Source organism: Schistocerca americana, chromosome 6 (genome assembly GCF_021461395.2).
Source record: "Schistocerca americana isolate TAMUIC-IGC-003095 chromosome 6, iqSchAmer2.1, whole genome shotgun sequence".
Classification (NCBI taxonomy): domain Eukaryota; kingdom Metazoa; phylum Arthropoda; class Insecta; order Orthoptera; family Acrididae; genus Schistocerca; species Schistocerca americana.
The window spans coordinates 340,666,249-340,691,332 of record NC_060124.1 but is presented as its reverse complement, the minus strand read 5'-3'; the positions used below and the strand labels follow the sequence as shown (position 1 = coordinate 340,691,332).

Here is a 25,084-nt window from a genome sequence, read left to right as displayed (position 1 = left end):
GGCGGCAGCGCGGCAGAAAATAGGTGCAAGATGAATCACACAGTATTATTTTATCCCACATTCTGCTTCTTCTCTTCGTCCTGTTCATGTCCGGACGACGCTATTTCGTCTGATCTAGTGCCTGGGCATTTAACTTTAGGACTGGAATATCGCTTAACAAAAGGAGAGTTGGGGTCCTCCACCGACAAATTGGAAGAACTTGGTGTTGCTTAAAGTAGTTTTTGGTACTGTCTTGGAGTTCAGGGTAGAAAATGTGTGTTAAAAATAATAAGACGCCCATTTTAAGTTAAATGATATGTACTGGTTTACGTAGTAAGCTATTTGCCGCTCTTATTCTTTCGTTAAAATGTGTTTGAAATAGATTGCAACCTATATTGCTACATAATTATTAAAAAAGATGATTGAATCTGTTGGAGTAATATATTCGTTGATTTCAGAAGTCATTTTATCCAGTGTAATATGATAATCCATTGGGGGAGGGGGAGTAGGGCTATAGCCCCCATGCCCCCCCCCCCCCCGCCCCCTGCAACCGCCCCTGAGCCCAGCGTTAAGTCCTAAGCGACAAGAAAAAACGCAGGTAACTTCTGTATATAAGAAGGGTAAAAGGACGGACTGGCAAAATTACAGACCAATATGATTAACAAAGGCTTGCTGCAGAATTCTAGAACATGTTCTGAATTCGAATACAATAAATTTTGTACAGACCGTTAACACGTCCATGGATCAACACGGTTTTAGAAAGCATCGTTCGTGTGAAACTCAGCATACCCTTTTCTCGCATGATATACTGTAAACGCCGGCCGTTGTGTCCGAGCGGTTCTAGGCGCTTCAGTCCGGAACCGCGCCGCTGCTACGGCTGCAGCTTCGAATCCTGCCTCGGGCATGGATGTGTGTGATGTCCTTAGGTTAGTTAGGTTTAAGTAGTTCTAAGTCTAGGGGACTGATGACCTCAGCTGTTAAGTCCCATAGTGCTCATAGCCATTTGAACCATTTTTTTATACTGTAAACTATGGATGAAAGGCAATGGCAGACTTCATATTTCAAATTTTCCGACAAGCATTTGAGGCGGTAACTCATTACAAACTGTTAACGAAGGTAAAACCGTATGGAATAGATTCCCACATATGTGAGTGGGTCGAAGACTTCTTAAGTTACAGAAACCAGTATGTTATCCTCGACAGCGAGTGTTCATTGTCTTCGACGACGAATGGTTATCAGAGACAGTGGTATCGTCTGGAGTACCCATGGATGAGGACAGCCATTTATTTATTTATTTATCACATGGCAATACGTATACAAAGATTTAAAAACTACTAGAGCTCTCCAGCATAAAATAACACAAATAACAACAGCTATAGAAGGATATCAAGGTCTTTTATGTATTTTATTACATCACTCGTCGCTGTGAGAAAATCTTCGAGAGGACCCTTATAGGCACGCGCGGGACATGTCGATACAGCATGAGCAACTGTCTGTCGTTCCGCACCACCGTCACACAATGGTGATGAAGATCTGCCCCACTTGTAGAGACTGCACGTCGTCCATGGCCCGTTCGGATGCGGTTCGAAACACTCCAAACTGCCCGAGCCTGGTCAAATCCAGGGGGTTTCTTCCGGCTGCAAGGCACCATCAGGCAGTGTGGGAAAGTTTTGTTGCCACCAGCGTTTCCATTTATCGATGGGATTGAGTTCAGTTTCCATGGGAGTCCTGGCTGTGATGAGAATCGGGTATCTTGACCTTAGTCTCTTTCGCTACGCAGGGAATACGTCGTCCATTATTGGAAGGTCGGTGTTCTTAGCAATCTTGTGGTATCGACGCAGTAGCGCGCTCTTCCGTCTGATATCAGGAGGTGGAATGTGGCTCACGATAACTAGTCAGTATGTGAGAGTATATCGTACTGACCCACTAACAATGTGCATGGCCTCGTTAAGTTGTACTTCTATCTTTTTTATGTGTGCATTGTTAAGCCAGCAGGCGCACAGTACTCTGCTGCTGAATATACCAAACCGAGTGCTGATACCCGCAGAATGTCTGCTGACGATCCCCAGTGAGAGCCGCAGGTTTTATGAAGGACAGCTGTTGCTTTCTCTATTCGTAATCGATTTGGCAGACAGGGTGGGTAGCATTCTATGGTTGTTTCCTGATGTTGTACGGGAAAGTGTCGAAGGTGAGTGACTGTACGATGATACTAGGTGACTTAGACAAAACCTCTAGTTGTTGTGATCAATGGCAACTAGCTCTAAATGTAGGAAACTGTAAGTTAATGCGGATGATTAGGAAAAACAAACCCGTAATGCTCGGATACAGCATTAGTAGTGTCCTGGTAGACAGTCAAGTCGTTTAAATATCTGCGAGTAATGTTGCAAAGCGATATGAAATGAAACGAGTATGTGAGGATTCTAACAAGGAAGACGAATGGTCTCCTTCGGTTTACTGGTAATATTTTAAGGAAGTGTGGTTCATCTGTAAAGGAGACAGCATATACGAGGTGCGACAATAAGGTAATGTGAGTGATGTGAAAAAAATGTTGCTTACCGTTTTAGTCAAGTTTAGTGCTGTCTCCTTCAAAGTAGTTACCTTCTGATTGCACACACTTTTTCCAGCGCTTCTGCCATTGATGGTAACATTTCTGGAACTCATCTTCTGTAATATCCTCCAAGACCCTCACCACAGCTTTTTGGACATCTTGTGTTATTTGAAAATGGTCTCTCTTGACCGCCATCTTGACTCTTCGAAATGGGAAAAAGTCGCACGGAGCAATATCTGGTGAATAAGGTGGCTGTGGTAGTACTGAATTCTGTTTTGAGGTTAAAAGTTACTGTACTGACAGAGCAGTATGGGATGGCGAATTATCCTGATGCAGAATCCAATTATCAGCAATGTTGGCACGGACACGAAGAACTCTTTTATGAAGTCTTTCTAAAATCATTCTTCTGCAATCATTTTCACGGATAATCTTCGGTCTCAAATCAAATTTTAACATGGCAACAAGAGAATTGTGTAGGTTTTACACTAAATTCCCCACCTGTATCACTTCTCTGAAAGATATAAATGGTTAACAAACCAGGCAAAGGTCGAATCTATCTTCTTTAATCGCCAACTTCTCTCATTTTCACGTAGCTGAATTGCCACAGCTCTGCCTGACTGACCAATATACACTCTTTTATAATGCTTGCAAGTGATTTTATATGTACCACTCTCTGACAGGGTTGCATTTTGTCTTCGCTATCGAAGAAAAATTTTGACACATTATTGCAAGATTGTCTGAAATGTTGCCAAGCTATGGAATTTTGCATCTGGCTTTGAAACGAGTGATTGTTGTTGGACAGCGTATAGATGTGGTGTAATTTTATTCATTTTCCTTATTCGTCGAATATTATCAATCAGGGCAGAAATATAGCAATTGCTGGAAGCAGTTTGATGGTTTGTAGCTCTGTCTGAAAGGTTGATTTGAATAATGGAACATACATAAGGCGATGCGCCACTGAATGGGAAGCAGCATGTTTGTGGCAGTGTGGATGCTGGGAGCTTTCAGCCACATTTTTCAGTACATGCTAAATACATACACTCCTGGAAATTAAAATAAGAACACCGTGAATTCATTGTCCCAGGAAGGGGAAACTTTATTGACACATTCCTGGGGTCAGATACATCACATGATCACACTGACAGAACCACAGGCACATAGACACAGGCAACAGAGCATGCAAAATGTCGGCACTAGTACAGTGTATATCCACCTTTCACAGCAATGCAGGCTGCTATTCTCCCATGGAGACGATCGTAGAGATGCTGGATGTAGTCCTGTGGAACGGCTTGCCATGCCATTTCCACCTGGCGCCTCAGTTGGACCAGCGTTCGTGCTGGACGTGCAGACCGCGTGAGACGACGCTTCATCCAGTCCCAAACATGCTCAATGGGGGTCAGATCCGGAGATCTTGCTGGCCAGGGTAGTTGACTTACACCTTCTAGAGCACGTTGGGTGGCACAGGATACATACGGACGTGCATTGTCCTGTTGGAACAGCAAGTTCCCTTGCCGGTCGAGGAATGGTAGAACGATGGGTTCGATGACGGTTTGGATGTACCGTGCACTATTCAGTGTCCCCTCGACGATCACCAGTGGTGTACGGCCAGTGTAGGAGATCGCTCCCCACACCATGATGGCGGGTGTTGGCCCTGTGTGCCTCGGTCGTATGCAGTCCTGATTGTGGCGCTCACCTGCACGGCGCCAAACTCGCATACGACCATCATTGGCACCAAGGCAGAAGCGACTCTCATCGCTGAAGACGACACGTCTCCATTCGTCCCTCCATTCACGCCTGTCGCGACACCACTGGAGGCGGGCTGCACGATGTTGGGGCGTGAGCGGAAGACGGCCTAACGGTGTGCGGGACCGTAGCCCAGCTTCATGGAGACGGTTGCGAATGGTCCTCGCCGATACCCCAGGAGCAACAGTGTCCCTAATTTGCTGGGGAGTGGCGGTGCGGTCCCCTACGGCACTGCGTAGGATCCTACGGTCTTGGCGTGCATCCGTGCGTTGCTGCGGTCCGGTCCCAGGTCGACGGGCACGTGCACCTTCCGCCGACCACTGGCGACAACATCGATGCACTGTGGAGACCTCACGCCCCACGTGTTGAGCAATTCGGCGGTACGTCCACCTGGCCTCCCGCATGCCCACTATACGCCCTCGCTCAAAGTCCGTCAACTGCACATACGGTTCACGTCCACGCTGTCGCGGCATGCTACCAGAGTTAAAGACTGCGATGGAGCTCCGTATGCCACGGCAAACTGGCTGACACTGACGGCAGCGGTGCACAAACGCTGCGCAGCTAGCGCCATTCGACGGCCAACACCGCGGTTCCTGGTGTGTCCGCTGTGCCGTGCGTGTGATCAATGCTTGTACAGCCCTCTCGCAGTGTCCGGAGCAAGTATGGTGGGTCTGACACACCGGTGTCAATGTGTTCTTTTTTCCATTTCCAAGAGTATATTTTGTTGTACTAATAACCATATTAAGTTCCAACGAATTTATAGAAGAGCCTTCCCGCTCCATTGTAAACTGAATTTTCGTATGTCGTGAATTTCAATGCTCTAGTAATGCACTTTTTCCATTTTGTTTCAAAACCTGTTGAGTGTTGTTGACGTGCTATCTATATAACTTTATTATCGAAAGAAGTCCGACTGTCCTCTTTTATTCATCGTGTAACGTCAACATAGGTCGGACCATTTCGTGTCGACTACGTTCTGTTTACCATGCGCCCAACATCGGCAGTCTAACTTAATAGCGTGGTTACGTGTGTGAAAATTCACAAAAAATTAATGTAACAAGTGTGTTTGAACATGAGCGTCTCTATGATGTTCTTTCACCAGCACTTGTCACTTCGGTAATTTATTCCATAGCTGCTTATCGGTATGAGGCTGATAAGCCCATGAGTTGTCAGCGCTGGACGGAAGTAAGTGAACATTCTCCCTTTCAAGTCCACACACCACACAGCAGTGGCCACAATGGCATTCTTCCTCCACACCCCGCCCGCCTATGAGCCGGGAGGACTTCCATCCACAGCCAAACCTTAGTGTTATGTCCACTTTCCAAGTTACTATGTGTTACTTATGAAATACTGTTTTAAAAGACAGGGGACACAGCAACAGCTCGCCGTTCGAGACTCAGTGGTGGGTACTCGTTACGATGTACACTACAGAGTCTTTGTTAACAGAGTAATGTTATTTTTGGTAGAACAAACATTTTTATTGTAAAAAATAGTTTTACGGGGATGTTTAGTAGCTATAAAAATAAAGATTTAACATGGTAATTGCTCGAAAATCGATTATTAGCATACAGTTAATCGATATGATAATGGTAATTGAAAAAGACCAGTTAATCGACTCTTTCTTATAATCGTCCATCGCTACCACTCGGGCAGCTGTTTGAGTCAGCTTTAAGGTGTAAACATATTTTGAAATTTTGTCACAATCGCGAACATCTTTGACATCATCTACATTACGTATGGAAATCATGCATGCATGCTTGATAGAACAGACATTGTAATAACAGATATTACAATGTGGACGTATAAAAGGAGGATAATACTAATGTCGAACGCATCTGTCTCATTAGCCCCGTTGCGGGAATCCAGGTAAGCTGAGAGCAATGGTGGTGTAGACACTATGGTATATGGAAGTTTACGTTGCTCCTGGAAGCGTGCACGGATAGCCGAGACAGTAAAGGTGAAAGCTCGTGATAACCTATAAATCCGGTTTCGAGTCCCAGTTTGGCAAAAATTTTCATGTATTACCAGATAGGAGTGATTTCCATACCTAGTACATTTGATGTCAAAAATATTCGCAACCACAACAAAATTTCGTAATATTACTATAGCTGCAGATCGTCACCAGTGTTTTGATATTCTGTGTGCTGCATCTGAGGCAGTTTCTAGCAAAAGTAAAGTGTAATCTTCGGTTTAGACTAGCGCAACGACGAGTATCTCAGGAGTGACGTGTGTCGCTGAACAATTTATCGATTGGCGGTGAGGGGTTAAGGTACACGGTGATATCTCTCACCTCACTAGTTTCAAATTGATATGAACGTCTGTTATTGCACGGATACTATTAGCATCATCTACAACTATTTGTCATCCACCTATGAATAAACATCGCTTCAGACTTCCCCACACATTATGAGCTTCAGCTATATGAACACAGTCGGCCGGTGTGGCCGAGCGGTTCTAGGCGCTTCAGTCTGGAACCGCGCGACCGCAACGGTCGCAGGTTCGAATCCTACCTCGGGCATGGATGTGTGCGATGTTTGTTAGGTTTAAGTAGTTCTAAGTTCTAGGGGACTGATGACCTCCAATGTTAAGTCCCATAGTGCTCAGAGCCATTTGAACCATTTGTTAGATCACTAACGTTGGCAACGGCCGCACACGTAACTCTGGTCTCTCGAAGTCCACCGACTTCTACAGCCTTTAGCCGATTCAGAACTAGGGAGCTCTCGTTCAGGGTGTTGTGAACAAACTATAGATGGAACACAACTTCAGCCAACCTCAATGCTTTTCCTCAACACTTTTTTCTGCAAATGTTCATTTCACTGATATCCGTAATGAATAAAGTGAATGCATAGCAGGTGGAATAACTGATCAGCATATTAGGCACTAGCTACTAGCGTACGGAAAGAGTATGTCATCTTTGTGTATTTCTAATTTCTTTCAGGAGAACTGTCCAGATGAAAAGGAGAGGGCGCTCAGCGAATGGCGCTCTGAAATTGAACGCACACTGGCTGTCATGGTTAACGTCTTCCCACAAGAACTCCGAGACACATACCTCACAACGGTTGTGGAACAAGTAAGTTACATTCTTCTGTTTACATTACACATCCAGCATTATGACTTATATAGGCTTGACTGTACGATCTATAACACACACACTTTTCTCACATGATCGACACAGAGGAAGCTTGAGATCATCACATTGTCTGTGTGTTCCACATCTCCTAAACGACTAGATCTCTTTCAACCAAATTTGAAGACATACTGTGAAGGCAGGAACAACCTATCTCTCGTAGAGATGGGGGTGAAAAGTATTGATAAGCACTGGCATCTTGGCTGCCTTGCATGACAGGCATGTTGTGCCCTGAATGCGTTCCAGGGGCTATATGTGCACAGCGCTATGGGTGCATGACTGAGGAGAAAGAGGGGAGTGTAGGGGATGAACTGTGAGAGGGGGAGGATGATGGGAATGAGAAAAGGGGAGCAGGTGATGGATTAAGAGGGGTAGTAAGGGATGGATAAACTCAAGGGGAAAATGGTGTCAAAGAGAGAGGTGAGCAGGAGACAGAGACAAGAGTAGTAGGAGGGGAGGTTTAGGAGGCAAGTGGAAGAGCGAAGGAATAATGAGCAGATGGAAAACCAGGAGGCCGGCTGGTGTGGCCGAGCAGTTCTAGGCGCTTCAGTCTGGAACTGAGTGACTGCTACAGTCGCAGGTTCGAATCTTGCCTCGGGCATGGATGTGTGTGATGTCCTTAGGTTAGTTAGGTTTAAGTTCTAGAGGACTGATGACCTCAGATGTTAAGTCCCATAGTGCTCAGACCCATTTTTGAAAAGCAGGTGGAGAAGGAGGCAGACAGAGAGGTGGGGATGTGTAGGAGATAGACGAAAGATGAAGAGGGCTAGTAGGCAGATGGAAAAGGAACAGGGGGAGAAGGTGAACAGTGAGAGGTTGGAGGAAGAGATGGGAAGAGAGAGAGAAGATGAAATATATGGATAGGGGAAGGGAGAAGAGGATATGTTCATAGAAGCAATGAGAATATGGACAGAGAGATGGAAGAGGAGATGGATGGTAAGGTGGGGAGGAGGAGATGAAGTAAGAGGGGGAGGCGGATATGGAGAGATACAGAAGGATGGGGATGTGCACAGAGAGTAGGGAAGAGGAGATGATCAGAGAGAGAGGGAGGAGGATATGTACATAGGGAGGGAGAGGAGGAGATGTTTAAAGACAGGGAGGATGAAGAGGAGACAGTCAAAGATATGAGGAGGAGAAGGACATGGAAAGAGTGAGGGTGGATTAAGAGATGGAAAGAAATAGGGGGAGATGGATAGGAAGAGGGAGTGAGGAGGAGGTGAGGAGAGGAGGTGATGGAAATAAGAAAGGTAGGAGAAGATTAAGAGAGGGGGAGGAGGAGACGTACAGAGAGAAGGGGGAGGACTGAGAGAGGGGGAGGAGATGTGTGCGTGCATGCACGCATGCAGGTGTGCGTGCGTATGTGAGCGAGCGCGAGCATGTGTACTTGTGCATGTGTACATTCACGTTCCAGCATGGTAAAGAAATGCCAGTGGCTATTTCTAACAAATTTAGTACCAGCTCGCAATAAACCCAAAACCACATTACTTTGGTCGTGTGAGTAAAAAAGTGGTGACATGTAAGCGTAACTCTGAAATGTCTGGAATACTGTCAGACAAATGTGGAACACATATGATCCACTATCTGGAAGAATATACTTTTGGAATAAGACACCCAGCACCTTTAGCAGTGTGGTATGGTTGTGAAGAGTTTTATGGCTGCCCGGGCGTGGCAACCATAATGTGGATATGGAGTAGGATGTGACCAGGTGGTGACTAAAATCGTAGATACAGTTCCAGTTAGTATCCAAAGAATATTCCTGATTCGTGGCCTAAGTCGTTATACAATACTGAATCACACAGCGAGGTAGTTAACCAGACAACGAACGACGGCACTGACAACTGCAACGAGCTGTCTGCCAGACTCCAGACTCGGGGCCAGCGCCCCTGTTATATCGTGTGGCCAGAGGGCGCTGTAGGCCCCAGCTCAGCAATGGCGCGACGTCTTCGGTCGGCGGCACGCCATGCGCCGCCCGCGGTCGCGACGGGAAACTGTGGCAAACGATGCGACGGCAGGGCGCGCGCGCTATTCGGTTGGGCCCGCGGATACACCAAAGAGGATGACATATAAGAGTAATTAAAAAAGAGCTCTTCTACTGCTTTTATCAATGTCTTATAAGTAGGCTATGCTAGAGACATGCGGTGTGTCGTCTTGTTGAATGTTATTGCAAGCTTTCTGAATATTCTTTCAAGCTCTGTGCAGAGTGGTGGCTGGCTGAACTACTAGTCCACAATCATCATCTAGCAGCGAAAGTTAGGTCTGAGTCTCACTGAGGCGATATGATATATCATACGCTATGCAATGCAACTGGTGTCACGATGCAGAAGCAACCCGCATTGGTTGAGACCATAAAAAAGTAATGAAAGTAATGTAACTGGTTCCAACTGGGACGTCAACAATGCAGGACCAATACAATTCTGTGTTGTACAGCCCGTCGCAATATAGTGTGTCGGTTGCTCCACGTAACTGTACTGTACAATACACGCAGAGAGAAATTTCAAGTTGTCAAGTCAACAATGTTAGTGTTGCATCCACAGTTTTTGTATGTTACCAGGCTGACTGGTGGCATTCACGAAGGCAATTAAAACCTACAAATGGGGCAGCACAAGGAAAGTCCAATGTGTAAAGCAGAGCCTGGAACACTTCAGATGCATTTTTATGCAACATACACGTCTGATGTGTCTCAAAAAAATTGTGTTATGTAGACGAAACAATGGCACAGCTGTCTCTGTAGTTAGTTTCTCAGTAAAACTTTTATTTTTCGCATAAAACTTTAATAACCATTGTTATGAGAAGCGTGCATTCTCCTCTATGTGATCAAAAAATGGTTCAAATGGCTCTGATCACTATGCGACTTAACTTCTGAGGTCATCAGTCGCCTAGAACTTAGAACTAATTAAACCTAACTAACCTAAGGACATCACACACATAGATGCCCGAGGCAGGATTCGAACCTGCGACCGTAGCGGTCGCTCGGCTCCAGACTGTAGCGCCTAGAACCGCACGACCATTCCGGCCGGCGCTATGTAATCTTTCTCATTCTATTATGAGGAGATTGTCTCGTAAAAAACATTGCTCTCACTTTGCTTCTTATAATCTGATATCACAGTTTGATAATGAACTGGTTTTCTTTTCCCTTTTGCCCACAGTTACTCTGATACGACGAAATTAAGTAAATCACAGCATATATTTTGAGAAGTTGTGCAGTAGTAATGTAGTCTCTGGGTCTTTACACTTGGTGCATTTTAGGTACCAAACGTAGCTGACATTTAATGCTGGAAGGAGAGCCATACCTCATTCGAGTATTGAGTAAATGTATGACATATGTGGAATTGTCCACGGTAAGTCTGGCAGCAGTGTGCCACACACGAAGCTACTTCCGCCTGTTGCGTCTGTTTGCTTGTGCGACCTTTATTGCAGTGTGTCATATCGCATATCTTTTTTTTTTTTTTTTTTTTTTTTTTTTTTTTTTTTTTTTTTTTTTTTTTTTTTTTTTTTTTTTTGCGGCATCAGGCTTCTGACTGGTTTGATGCGACCTGCCACAAATTCCTCTATGCCAACCACTTCGCCTCAGAGAAGAAGCACTTGCAACCTACGTCCTCAATTATTTGCTGGATGTATTCCAATCTCTTTCTTTACAGTCCCTGTCGTCTTGAAAAATGTCCCTTCTCCTTGTCAGTGTTTTCCACATATTCTTTCCTCTCCGTTTCATCGCAGAACCTTCTCGTTCAGTAACACCACGTCAAAAATGCTTCGATTCTCTTCTATTGCGCTTTTCCCACAGTCCATGTTTCACTACCATACAATGCTGGGCTCCAGACATACATTCTCAGAAATTTCTTCCTCAAATTAAGGCCTGTGTTTGATACTGATGGACTTCTCTTGTCCAGGAATGCCCCGTTAGCTAGTCTGCTTTTTAGGTCCTCCTTTCCCTCATTGGCTATTTTCCTGCCTAGGTATCAGAAGTAACTTCGTCTACCTCGTGACCATCAGCCCTGATAAGTTTCTCGCTGTTGTCATTTCTGCTACTTCCCATGACTTTCGTCTTTCTTCGATTTAGTCTCAATCCATATTCTGTACTCAATGCACTGTTCATTCCATTCAGCACAGCTTGTAAGTCTTCTTCACTTTCACTCAGGATAATAATTGTATCACTGATATTCTTTCACCGTATTTTAATTCCGCTCCTGAACCTTTAATTTCCATCATTGCTTCTTCGATGTACAGACTGTACAGTAGGGGCGAAAGACTACATCCCTGTCTTACACCCTTTTTAACCTGAGCACTTCGTTCTTGGTCTCCCACTTCCATTGTTTGCCGGCGGCGTTTCGGAGGTTCCCCTCCCCCCTCCCCCTCCCCCACCCCTGTCATCGAAGTCAGTACATTCTCAGATATTTCTATCTTCTCCTTAATCCGAGTAATGGGTGGTTCCCAAGCTTGGTTAAAGGAATAGCCGCTGTCACGAATCAGTTCAGGTTTTCTTACCCTGATATCTATAACTTCTTTGATGATATAGTCCCCAATATTTCGTAGTTTATGTTGGGACTTTGGTCTTGTCATAATCCATGCCGTGAAGTTCTGACAGGCAATGCTCGGTGATTGCAAACTTATTAGGCTGTTGCAATCTCGTGTGCCGTTCGTATTCACGACATCGGTCTTCAATGGTGCGAATTGTCTGTTCTATGTATTCCTTGCCACATTGGCACAGTGTTTTATAGACCCCTGATTTACGTAAACCAAGTTCGTCTTTAACACAGTCAAGAAGTGTTCTAGTTTTAGTTGGAGGGCAGAAGACGGTTTTTACTTCATATTTACGTAAAATGCGTCCAACTTTTCCCGATAAGGCCGCACAAAATGGAATAAATGCCATGGTCGACTATTCCACAGGTTCTTCATTAGTTTCCGCCGGTTGTGTTGCGAGTGTCGGACGTAGAGCATCCCAGATTTGCCTTTCCTCATAACCGTTCCTCAGAAACACGGACTTCAGATGGGCCAACTCTTGTTGGAGACTGTCCCTGTCAGAGAGGGTGCGAGCTGTGTGTACAAGAGATTTAGCACGCCGTTCTTCTGAGCAGGGTGGTGGCAGCTCTCCACATATAGGTATAAGTCGGTATGAGTTTTTTTTCTAGATACGCTGTGCCCCAACCTGCCGTCATCTCGTCTTTTGACGAGATCATCCAAGAAGGGGAGCATCCCATCCGATTCTACCTCCTTAGTGAACTTGATATTCTCGTGTCTTGAGTTGAGATGTGCGAGAAATTCCGTCAGCTTGTCTCTTCCACGTGGCAAAATAACAAGCGTGTCATCCACGTATCTGAAGAAACAGGTAGGTTTTAGATGCGCTGGCCGGCCGGTGTGGCCGAGCGGTTCTAGGCGCTACAGTCTGGACCCGCGCGACCGCTACGGTCGCAGATTCGAATCCTGCTTCGGGCATGGATGTGTGTGATGTCCGTAGGTTAGTTAGGTTTAAGTAGTTCTAAGTTCAAGGGGACTGATGACCTCAGATGGTAAGTCCCATAGTACTTAGAGCCATTTGAACCATTTTTAGATGCGCTGACTCCAAGGCTTCTCCCTCGAAATGTTCCATGTACATGTTAGCGACGGCGGGAGAGAGAGGACTCCCCATAGCAACACCTTCAGTCTGCTCGCAGTAGTCACTGTCAAATAGAAAGTATGTTGACGTTAGAACATGTCTGAACAGATCGGTGGTTTACTCGTCAAATTTCCGGCCGATGAGTTCCAGAGATTCGGGTAACGGAACCCTAGAAAACAGGGAAACCACTTCGAATCTCACAAGTATGTCAGATTCCTTAATCGTGAGGTGGTTGATGCGTCGCAAGAAATCCGAACAGTTACAGATATGGTGTGGGCATGTCCCAACGTGAGTGCTAAGCAGCTCCTTGAGGTACTTGGCGAGAGGATACGTCGGGGCACCAATATTGCTGACAATAGGACGTAACGGGACGTGTTCCTTGTGGACTTTTGGTAAGCCGTACAGCCTCGAAGGAACAGAGGCCCTGGGTCGTAACTTCTTTATGATCTCTTCAGGGAAGCCGGTATCTTTGAGAAGCGCCAAATTTTTCCTTTCGACCCTCTTGGTAGGATCGGTATCAGTCTTGTGGTATGCAGTGTCATCTAGCAGGTCCCGCATCTTCATTGTGTAATCCTGGTGGGACAAGATTAACGTAGCATTACCCTTGCCTGCCGGTAAGACCACTATGCCTGGATCTTCTCTTAGCTTCCGGATGGCCGCCCTCTCTTTTTTGGAAATATTCGGTTCCATAGATCTAGTTCTAGTTATGGCCCTGCAGGTTTGGCGACGCACCTCTTCTGCTGCCTCAGGTGGGAGTCGAGCCGCTGTCTGTTCAACTGCACTGATGATGTTGGCTATGGGTACATCTTTAGGTGTCGGAGCAAAGTTCAGTCCTTTCTTGGGAACCGAGATCGCGTCATTATCTAGTTCTATATTCTTGAGATTGAACGTATATCGGAGAAACGGCCCTCTGAAGATAGGGGGAAGACCATTATCAATCTCACGAACATTGTATCCTTTGTACACTCAAACCAGGCTGTTCACCCGAGATTTATTTCGTCATGAGATACGCCTGGAGAAATAGAAGAATCACAAAATAATTATAAATAAATATTACTTTATCCAGTTCCTGTATAGATCTGAGGGGGAAGTGTAAGGGGGGAGGGGGGGAACCACATCAAGATTTGTTTGTTTTTATAAATACAGTGGAGGACACCTGACATATTAAATAAAAGCAAGGTAGATGAAACTCGCTGTGAAATCACACCCTTTGTCAAATGATAGCATAAAGCTACTGAGCTCAAAATCCAATTAGTAGGAATCACCATAAACAACACTATTATCTACGGTGCAATCGCCGACGCATTAGTGCGCTACAGTGATTTCGGTTGTTGATAAGTTAATGAAGGTAAAGCTGCCCACAATACGAAGGTTAGTTTGTGTGTAGCTTACATGATATTCCCATGCCTTCCTTTGTCCTCTGAATTAACTTACACAGCCTGTTATGTGGGGCATACACTCTAACATGGTTTTCTGAACCTTGATGCGACTTGCTATTTCTGCATCAACAAAGAACGCCATAATTATACTTCCATTTTAAAATGTGGCTAGTATATACATTAATTGGACAAATTGGTTTCTGTAATTAGCCTTTGGGAAGTACAATTATAAAGTGTGTCTATGTTTTACATAAAACTTCCTGCAATAAAGATGTGGTAGTTCTCAGCAACTGAAAAAAACTTCTTAGATCCTCATAACATTTCTGTAATTATCGAATGAACAGATTATATAATCATACACTGGAAAAAATTGTACTGGAGTACAGCGTGTTTTCTTGTTGGCTTATGGTTGGAAACAGCTGTCATGTAAATAAAATTGTACTTTCGTGCAGGTTTTTAATCGCTCAAACACTTTCCAACAATTCATTTCCTGTAAGAGTTCTCTGTCCCCTTTGACACCATGAAATTATCTAGAAAAATCAATAGTTCTTACCTTCTGTACTGAATTTATCTTGCAAGCAACTGGGCCATGAACCTAAGAGGGCAGCTTAAATTGCTGTGAGTGAAACAAGGAACAATAGCAGTCATATCCTTCCCTGTTACGAATACTTCACTGTTTCTTTCTGAATATGTGGCTCTTTCCTACTGTGTGGTTAGACAGCAGCCTAGGACGACAACTTAAAATTGCTGCGAGTGAAATGATGAGCAGTTGCATTCATATTTTCCTTGTCACGAAAATTACATGGGTAACACTCTTCTCACAAGGGTTCCTGCCAAGCAATGGCACTTCCAGTTGGTATAGTTCTGCCGCTAACAACATATATGCAACACCACCTACAATACATCAGACCACAACACAGAAACCAAGATGGCGGCCATCGTAGGCCAAGTATTTCAGCGCTACCCTAATACGAATAATTCACAAACTTCATAAATGGAAAGTAGATTCTAAATTGCGTAAGAAATGTATTGTTATGTATTTTTCTATCTTCAAACTTAAATAAAAAGTTGTCACTAAAGCCACAAATTACGTAATAAGAACTATGACGTAGTAAAATTATGAGATGCAACTCAAAATCAAATCCAAAAAACCTCTACAAAACACATGTAAATGGCATATTTGGACACTAATAATAATTTGCATAATAGAAGCTACATAGCAATAATAAATGAAACGTGTAACTAAAGCTCAATATGCACTTAATTCTAGTCACTGTCATTACGTGATATGTTAGAAGTGTTTGATTTTGAGTACCTGTTGGATTTATTTGCTGCTCAGCTTGGCCACTTTGCGTTTTGTTATTCTTGCTGCAATGTCTTCGTGAGTTCCTCTTTTTTGTTTGGCTAGTGTTCGAGCAATTTCCTTTGAAACACACTTTTCATTCAACAGTTTTGTGTAATTATTAATAAAAATATTTTAAAGCACTTTAATACTTTTCTTGATTATTGTCTTTCGAGGAATGCCACATTTGCACACATCACTGAGGTTACTAACGGCATTTTCACACAATTCAGTTCCTAAGGCAAGTACTGCATCTCTCTGATTTTCAAGTTTTAGGAATTCTGGTTCATATGTGCTGCTAATCAGAACTTGGAAAAAGTTTATGTATATTACAACACAAGGAAATCATTATAGAAGAAGGACACTTCAATCCCCCATGATTCAGTTGGTTGAAATAGGAAAGGAGTTCTTTGGTTTCACACTGCAACAAAATTTCATCCTGTGTCTGCAACATTTCTTCACAGCCTGAACATTTTCCACCTTTTTGCAGCTTCTCAAGCACTGTTTTGATGGTGTAGCTAGCAATACAAACCAAGACTTTCAAGTCTTCATCCATCATGGGAATGTTTGCTAGTTCCTCTAGAGCAAGTTCTAATTTATCTAAATTTTCATACGTTTGGTATTTTATGCTGTAATTTATTTTTGCTGCAAAATCATTTAATGTAAATTCACCATGTTTAGTAGATCTGAGATTTAGTAGACTTATTACTTTCAGTTTCCTCTCAGATTCCAAGATTTGCTCATCTGAAAGATTGTATGTGCAGCAACTTAGCCTTCTATAAGCTCCAAATCTTTCTTCTAAAGTGTTGGTATGTAATTTTGCTGTAGGGCCAGTTGTAAGTGTTAAAAATGTATCTGCATGACTGAACTGTTGTTGCAAGTGTGTGAGAGGAAGCAGTATATGTTTCATTAGTTAATTTTCCATGAGTAGGCAATGCATGCCAGATATCAAGAAATGTTTTCAAATTTTCAAGAAACACAAGTTTGGAGTCAGTAGGTCCAGTGATTGGACTAGAATTATCATCTGATGTGTATTTGCCTTTCATGGGATGCTGTACATTAGAAACTGTCCACCAGTTAATGATTAATTTCAAAAACTGAATAGTGCCATCAGAAATCTCAATCCCCTGACTTTTCAAAATTTGTAGTACTGCCACATTTTTAGAATCAAAAACACTGAGAGCAAGGGTAACATTCTGTCTCTCAATAGAAGTTGGATATACTGCCTTTCTCACTAGCTTTGGGGCAAGTTTCAACAGTTTATTTTTCTCAGAATGAACAGGTTCCTCAAATCTGAAAACTTTGTTTCACTGACAGTATATTCACATGCAGCATTCCCTTCATCACTGTGTAGAAAGGTATTGATGAAATGTATCCTCAATATTTGGCATTATGAAGGATTCATTTTTTCCGTTCAACCAGTTATTTCTGATACACTTAAGCAAGTGCACATTGTCAAACAGAAGAAAGAGAAATCTGGATGGAGCGACTGGATTTGTAATACACGGCTGTAAAGTGCCACCACACACAAGCTGATACATTTTTCTATTAGTGCTATGGTTATCTGTTACCAGGCATATAACATCATACTGAAGCTCATGCATTAACTTTAATACATCAATTGTCATTTTCAGTAGAGTATCAGAATTAACATTTTTTACAGGAAAGAGAGCTATCACTTCTTTATAATCAGAATGTAAAGATGATGCCATGAAAACCTGCATTGTACCTGCTGTTGTAGTATCTGAAGTATTCTCAGCAACACCAAATATCTTTCCTGCCTTATAAGAGAATTTTGAATTACCATAAACTTCATCTAGCATCACTGAAATTACCTTGTCACTTCCCTGAAGAAATTTATTTTTTTCCCTCAAAAAAGCTACCTGTGATGGACCAATACAAGGTTTATTTGGATCCATTTTGCATAGAAATTGCCTTAAATAGACAGGATGAGGTAATGTTAACACATTTGTTTCTCTCAAGTGATGGTAGGCACCAGGAAATGAAAAGCAAATGGTTGCTGCCCATATCAAAAGCCCAGGAGAGTATCTACTTTGCTTTGTTATTGCGAGTTGTAATTGCTCCAAAACAAATTCTATTTTAGGTGCTATTTCAGCGTCAAAATCACTACCAGCTTTTAGTGCTTGTTTGAGAACATTGACTAAAATTATAATTTTGTCAATGGTGCCAGTAGAGTTATCTGTGAAACCATTTAGGTGACTCACCAGATTATCAAATTTCCTCCACTTGTCACATTTCAAGTTCTCTTCCTCCCCAGACTGTAGTATCCATTTCAAGGTTTCCATAGGCAAACACACATTTTTGTGAAACACTTTTACTTCCAAGGAACTTGATATCTTGAAGCGCACTGAAACTAATGGCACATCACTGACTGAATCATCCTTTAATTTAATGAAAGATACGTAGTCATCCTTTACTGAAATTGTAAATGGACAAACATTCTTTTTCTGCACTTCACTTTTAAAATACTGAAAGTCAGGTATATTGTCATTTTTGCACCACTTACTGAAACTACATTCATCACGTTCCAGTAGCTGTTGAACACGATCTTCAGGATTCTTCCTTCGCTTAGGAACTGGTACTGTGTGATAAGGAGGTTGATTAGGAAAGATGGTTGGAAATGCATCATTTGTTACTTTTGGTATTTTTCGTGGCACACGTATTGGTTCACTATTTTCCACAGGAAAAATGTCTTCCCTAACCACAAACTTAGGGTCAAAATGCTTAATGCATACCACTGCTTTATCGTTCACTTCAAAATTATCCCTATGAATTAGTTTAATCCATTTGTTCCTCAATGCTGTTTCCTTGGGAAACTTAAATGTTGACGTATCGTATGTTTTGCCGTAATTGGATTTACATCCTGGTACACAACAGCTACGACCCATCGCAAGAACGGTTTACACTTTAAATTATGCAGAACTTACTACAGAATCTAGAAAATAAATACTAGCGTAGCACTTTTGACGACATTCACAGCATATAGCATAAATAACATCTAGTAATAAATGCTTTCGCTTCTCTTGAACGTCACGTATACAATGTTACACACACGCGTTATGGAAACACAAGCGTGCTGGTTTGTTTTCCCCACGATTGCCGCCATATTGTCAACTATCAATATCTGCCTTAAGGTCTGATTTATTGTAGGTGGTCTTGATATATGACCTCGTACACATGCGAGTGAGGCCCACATCGAACGGTAATGGAAGTCGATAGCAGTTCCTGCTGCTGTCGATATTGCTCCACATGTGCAGGAAATCATGTGAAATGAGCGTTACCCCTGAGCAACACTGAGCACAATGCCCTCTATGGAATAATTCATTATGCATTTAACTCTGGTGCACCGTGCACACGGATTTTCCGGACGATACTGTGAAGTGATAACATACAAAAACGTCCCTGAACTGTGAAGGATTGAAGACCAAACCTTTGGATGTGTATTCTGACACTCATCGTAGGTGCAGATCTAGGGTTCGATTCTGGCGGTTACAGTTTTTCACTGTTTCTCCCTCCCCCCAAACATAACCTCCAGTCTCCTCTACATTTAACATGTCACAGGTGCCTATGATTTTAATACTAAAAACTATAAAATGCTGTATATAAAATGACTGAATGTAATCACAATAATTTGTTTTCATTGGTGGTTAGTATAGAACCGCCCTTGGGCCCATGCCTGACTATGATACTTTAGCATTGAGTCATAGTCAAAAAATGATTAATAAATTAAAATATCTTTTGGGTATCCCCTTCATTTGGCTTAAAACTATTTTTCTTACAAGAACCATGAATAATCTCTCATCACATAGTTAGTTTGCTACTCAATTTGGCTATTGTCTTTTTTTAACGTCCAGTGGGTAGGTAGCAACCATCTCCTATTCCTTGCTGAGTACGCTAATAGTGACACAATTGGCAGGCAGTAGTCACGACTAGTATACTGGTACCACTGCTAAACTTAAATACATGTCAGTGAAGTATTATGGTCACACAATGATAAGTCCACATTTAGAGGGGTTATGTGCACAGTAAGGGCTCCACACACATGTGGTACATTGCAGCAATCCATCACACAGGCATGCAGTCGCTTTGTAGATCAGACGAGTGTGAGCAGATCACAGCAGTCGATTACTGATCACATAGAAAGGCCAGGAAATCTGATGGATCACATGTTATTTTTGTATGCAATATGGCTGCCGGGATGTGAACCTTTTGTCTGTTTGTTTAGCATTGGTACGTAATTTTCTTTAATTTCACTTTTCTCAAGTTGGCTATAACTTTATATTAGAATTTGTAGTTATTCAGGGAGCACGAACCACCCTAAGAAGCGAAGCGGAAGCCAGAGTTATCACTTATATTGAAAAGGAATACAAATACAAAAACATTGACACCATCAGATTTTGAAATATTTAGCATTTGGATGCTTGTGCTGCAGATAAAGAAGTTCGAGGGAAGCTAATAGTAATAGTCACGATATACTGTGCTTCATCTGGTGAATATGAGTTATTTATGAAACAGCAAGATGCATTATTAAAAGTTACTTACGGAATGAATAATGGAACTCAGCAGTGCTGCTGTTGATAACATTACCGTACATACATTGAGATTACAGAACTATTATGTAAACATTTACAGTTACACTACAACACTAATGAATAAAAAAGTAATTGAGGACTAATAAATCGACATTTATTAGCTCGCTAAAAAAATGTATCCAAGTCACTTCGTGCCAATGAAAAATGTATTCTGGAATGTAACCTACAGTTCTCAGGACAAGTGTTTCAAAAAAAGGTTAATAAATTTCAATTTACGTTTGTTTTTATTCATGTATGTTGCAAATATTAGTGGAGATCAACTGCCACTGCTGTTAAACACAAATGGTTTATTTTCCATATCAGATCTTCATGACACAGTGGCTTACATAATACTGGTTCTGATAGTTTGACAAAATGTGTGGCAGGGACAGGGTGAGCGACTGATTGCAACGATGTCGGTTGTTTCGGACCACTGCTGTCGGCTTGTGTGTGCGGCCCTGCACATGCGTTACATGAGCAGAGAAGTTCTTGTGGAACATTAGTCACCTGATTGTTAGCTAATTTTTTTAAGTGGGTCGATGTTGGTAGTTCAGACTGTAGTGCCGTAGTCAGCTATACTCTACAAACTGCTGTGACTTCTGGGTTAGGGATAGTACCATCTGCACTCTAATTAGCACGCATACGCAGGCTACTTCTGCATGCTACACATTATCTGAGAGACAAAAAACAAATTTTGGAAAAAGTTTTTTGCTGTTGTGTTACCACGTTAAGTTGGATTCACACTTGCAACTAATGTGACGCCACAGCTTGAGGTTTTCTGTAGTTGCACTGCGCTGTTCAATTTGCACAGGACGCCATAAACTCTACGTAGTTGCACACCTTTCAACACAGTGTCAACTGAAATCATATGGGCAGGTATTAGTGGTATAGTGCAGGCTATGGCATTAGAGCTGTGACAAGAGTTAAATACAAGGAAGACGAAACCCAAATGTTACAACCGTAGATATATTTCCTGCAGGGCTGAAACAGGGGCCACAAACACATTTATAAAAGAAATATACTTGGAGACGAAAATGCTCTCTGCTATGGTAAATTAACCAACTGTTGGCATGAAAATATCGTCTGCAGACAAGTCACTCTTCCAAGGTTTTAGAAACTAATGGTATTCGATGATGTAGGCATTCCGAATTACTGATTTTTTAACAGCTACCACATCACACTCTGGTGGCTATTTCGTGCATATAATCCACAATTTATACACTGCTTGGTCTCACAAATCACGAAGTTTATCCAACTCCCTTTTTTGGTTGGATATTAAGTGTATTTATTTATTCATCCAAACATCTTTCGAGATAGTGTGATAGGCCTACATCATTGGTTTCCACACACACACACACACACACACACACACACACACACACACACACACACACACACACACATTCCTAAATTAAACACAAGTTATTGTTCTTGTAGTTCCAGAAGCTGTGGCAATGTACCTGCTGACCATTGTTCTCACTTTTTCATTAATGAAATGAAACCACACTGAAATTGAATGGAGTACAGCAGCAATTCTTTTACGATAACTGCAACAGGATACTCGTGTTTTGAAATACAGCCACCAGGAAGCAGTCATGGAAGGAAAGCGGCGAAACAAAGTACAACCAAGCTGAACTTTCTGTGGCACGACAAAACAATCATCTCGTAAGTTGTGCCTCTGAAACTAGGATTTCTTACATGCAGACGTGGCAACGCTTTAGTTGCATCTGTGAAAACGGATTTAACGTCTGAAGTAGGTTTGCTAGCCTAGTTAATTAATACATCTAGAAAACAGTTGTTCCAGTTTATGAATTAGTCAGCAGTCACAGTTTATCATTACTTAAATATTTAGCATCATGCCCAACCTAACATTTCTTGTTCCCCTTCGCTGAACAATGATTCACTCTGTCCACATTAGCTAAATATTTTGAAAACAAGATGTAACTTGACAATCCAAGCGCGTTTCAAAAACGGTTGTGCATTTACATGGGAGCAAAAATCAGTTGTGGAAGTAGAAAACCATCAGCTAGTGAAAGATTTATCATCTTTGAAATCAGTAATGTACTTGAGAATGGGTTTATAACCTGAAACCTAGGATGTGCAATAACCATAATAAAATTTGTGAAACAATGGAAGAAACAGTGTTTGTTTTGTTAGGCTTCTCACAGAGGGTGCAGTTGTCTATAATACAGCACTGTCTGAATAAGAACTCCATAAACATTCAGTCAGATCTTGATAAGATTTAAATAGTGCAAAAGTAGGCAACCTGTTTTAAATGTTTCAAATGTGAACTTCTGCACTCCACAAAACGAAAAAAACATGGTGTCCTATGGCTACAGTATCAACAGGTCACAACTGTAATTGGTAAACTCATACATACAGCACAATCATACAGGTATAACAATTTGGAGGGATATGAAATGGAATGATAATACAGTCTCAGTCATAGGTAAAGTAGGTGGCAGACTTGGTTCACTGATAGAATACTAGGGAAACACAATCATTCTGTGAAGACAAAACACTCATTTCCAGAATGAGATTTTCACTCTGCAGCGGAGTGTGCGCTGATATGAAACTTCCTGGCAGATTAAAACTGTGTGCCCGACCGAGACTCGAACTCGGGACCTTTGCCTTTCGCGGGCAAGTGCTCTACCAACTGAGCTACCGAAGCACGACTCACGCCCGGTACTCACAGCCCTACTTCTGCCAGTACCTCGTCTCCTACCTTCCAAACTTTACAGAAGCTCTCCTGCGAACCCTGCAGAACTAGCACTCCTGAAAGAAAGGATATTGCGGAGACATGGCTTAGCCACAGCCTTGGGGGATGTTTCCAGAATGAGATTTTCACTCTGCAGCGGAGTGTGCGCTGATATGAAACTTCCTCCTTGAGACGAGGTACTGGCAGAAGTAGGGCTGTGAGTACCGGGCGTGAGTCGTGCTTCGGTAGCTCAGTTGGTAGAGCACTTGCCCGCGAAAGGCAAAGGTCCCGAGTTCGAGTCTCGGTCGGGCACACAGTTTTAATCTGCCAGGAAGTTTCATATCAGCGCACACTCCGCTGCAGAGTGAAAATCTCATTCTGGAAACATCCCCCAAGGCTGTGGCTAAGCCATGTCTCCGCAATATCCTTTCTTTCAGGAGTGCTAGTTCTGCAGGGTTCGCAGGAGAGCTTCTGTAAAGTTTGGAAGGTAGGAGACGAGGTACTGGCAGAAGTAGGGCTGTGAGTACCGGGCGTGAGTCGTGCTTCGGTAGCTCAGTTGGTAGAGCACTTGCCCGCGAAAGGCAAAGGTCCCGAGTTCGAGTCTCGGTCGGCCACACAGTTTTAATCTGCCAGGAAGTTTCAAAACACTCATTTGACAAATACTAGAATATTGCTAGAAGTGTGGGACCCATACCAAATAGAACTAACAGGGAATATTCAGTGTGCACAAAAAAGGCAGCATGAATGGCCACAGGTTTTTTTGACCCATTTGAGAGTGTCACAGAGATGCTGAAGAAATTGGACTGGCAGACAGTACAAGGTAGACATAAACTTTTCTGAGAAAACCTACTAACAAAATTTTAAGAACCATCTTTAAATGACGAATCTACGAACATAATACACCCCCTCACATATCACTTCCAAAGGGATCATAAGAAAAAGGGGAAGCAGCACTAATGAGTGGTACAGTGTGGAGTGCCTTCAACCTCGCATTTCAGTGACTTGCAGAGTAGAGATGGGTCGTTCGCGAACTAATGGGTCCAAAGGAACGGTTCATCAAGATGAACGGAACGAGCAATGAACGAACTCTAAGGAATGGTCTTTCATAGTTCACTTCAGTCGCGGCTTCCCGTAATTGCACATCGACCAGTCTCGTTCCAGCCTCGGTCCCGTTCAAGTCGGTCTCAGTCGCAGCTTTCTACTTAAAGTTCCCGGGAACGGGAAACGGTCAGTCTCGTTCCTGCAACAATACGTCAGCCAGTCTCGTTCCAGCCTCAGTCCCATTCCCATCTGTCTCGGTCTCGCTGAGCTGGACACGTCCTTCACGTGGCCTCTCGTCGCAGTTCCATAGCCGACTGCTCACAGGTAGTTCAGTATGGAGTTGTTTGTTTCGACCACTGTGCACGCCCATTCTAGATCTGTTTCAAACCTTTTTTGAACTCTGAACTTCTTGTTTTTCTCGTATTCTATTCAGTGTCCATGACCAGTATTTTATAATTACCTAAATTACATACAATTACGTGGTATGTGATATGTACATCTTTTCAGGTAACAAAACGGCATATCAGCTTACTTCACTATTTCGATAAACAGAAGAAGAAATGCTTGTAAAAAGGCAAGATTTTTTGTTATTACATATGCAAGGGAAGTCGGCACGGCACACACGAGTGACAATTTTCCATCTCTTTTTTATTCGGGGTAAAAGAGCATGTTCGTTGTTATGGAAGGCAGACTGACTAACAACCAAATGAGTCGAGTGTCCGGTGTCACAGAATATGATAACTTCTACAATATTATTTCAGTGGTACAGGGTGGCGCACGAAAAATCGGCCCCTAGTACTAGACTGCTCATTGTCGCCTACCAATCGTCATCTATTGTTTCGAAGTTGTTGTTTGCATTAGTTTATTTTTTACTTCTTCACTGCCTAATTGTTACATGTTTATCCATTCTGCTCGTAGCAGTCAACAAATCCTGCGCAATTGGGCCGGTTTTTCATGCGCCACCTTATATTATTTCACTGCAATCAGCCACCTAAGCTACAGTTGGCTAAACGAGAGAATGTGCAGTATCGCAAAAATTACTTCTACA

General features: G+C 42.7%; 1 protein-coding gene across 1 annotated transcript in view; it reads left to right on the top strand.

Annotated features, from left to right (window-relative positions):
• The window catches only part of LOC124619443 (NACHT domain- and WD repeat-containing protein 1), a 578,477-nt gene that overhangs the window by 420,102 nt on the left and 133,291 nt on the right, over window positions 1-25,084 (top strand). The window contains exon 8 of the mRNA XM_047145830.1: window positions 7,206-7,337. Coding sequence (XP_047001786.1) covers window positions 7,206-7,337 — 132 coding nt within the window. The remainder of the gene's footprint in view (window positions 1-7,205; window positions 7,338-25,084) is intronic.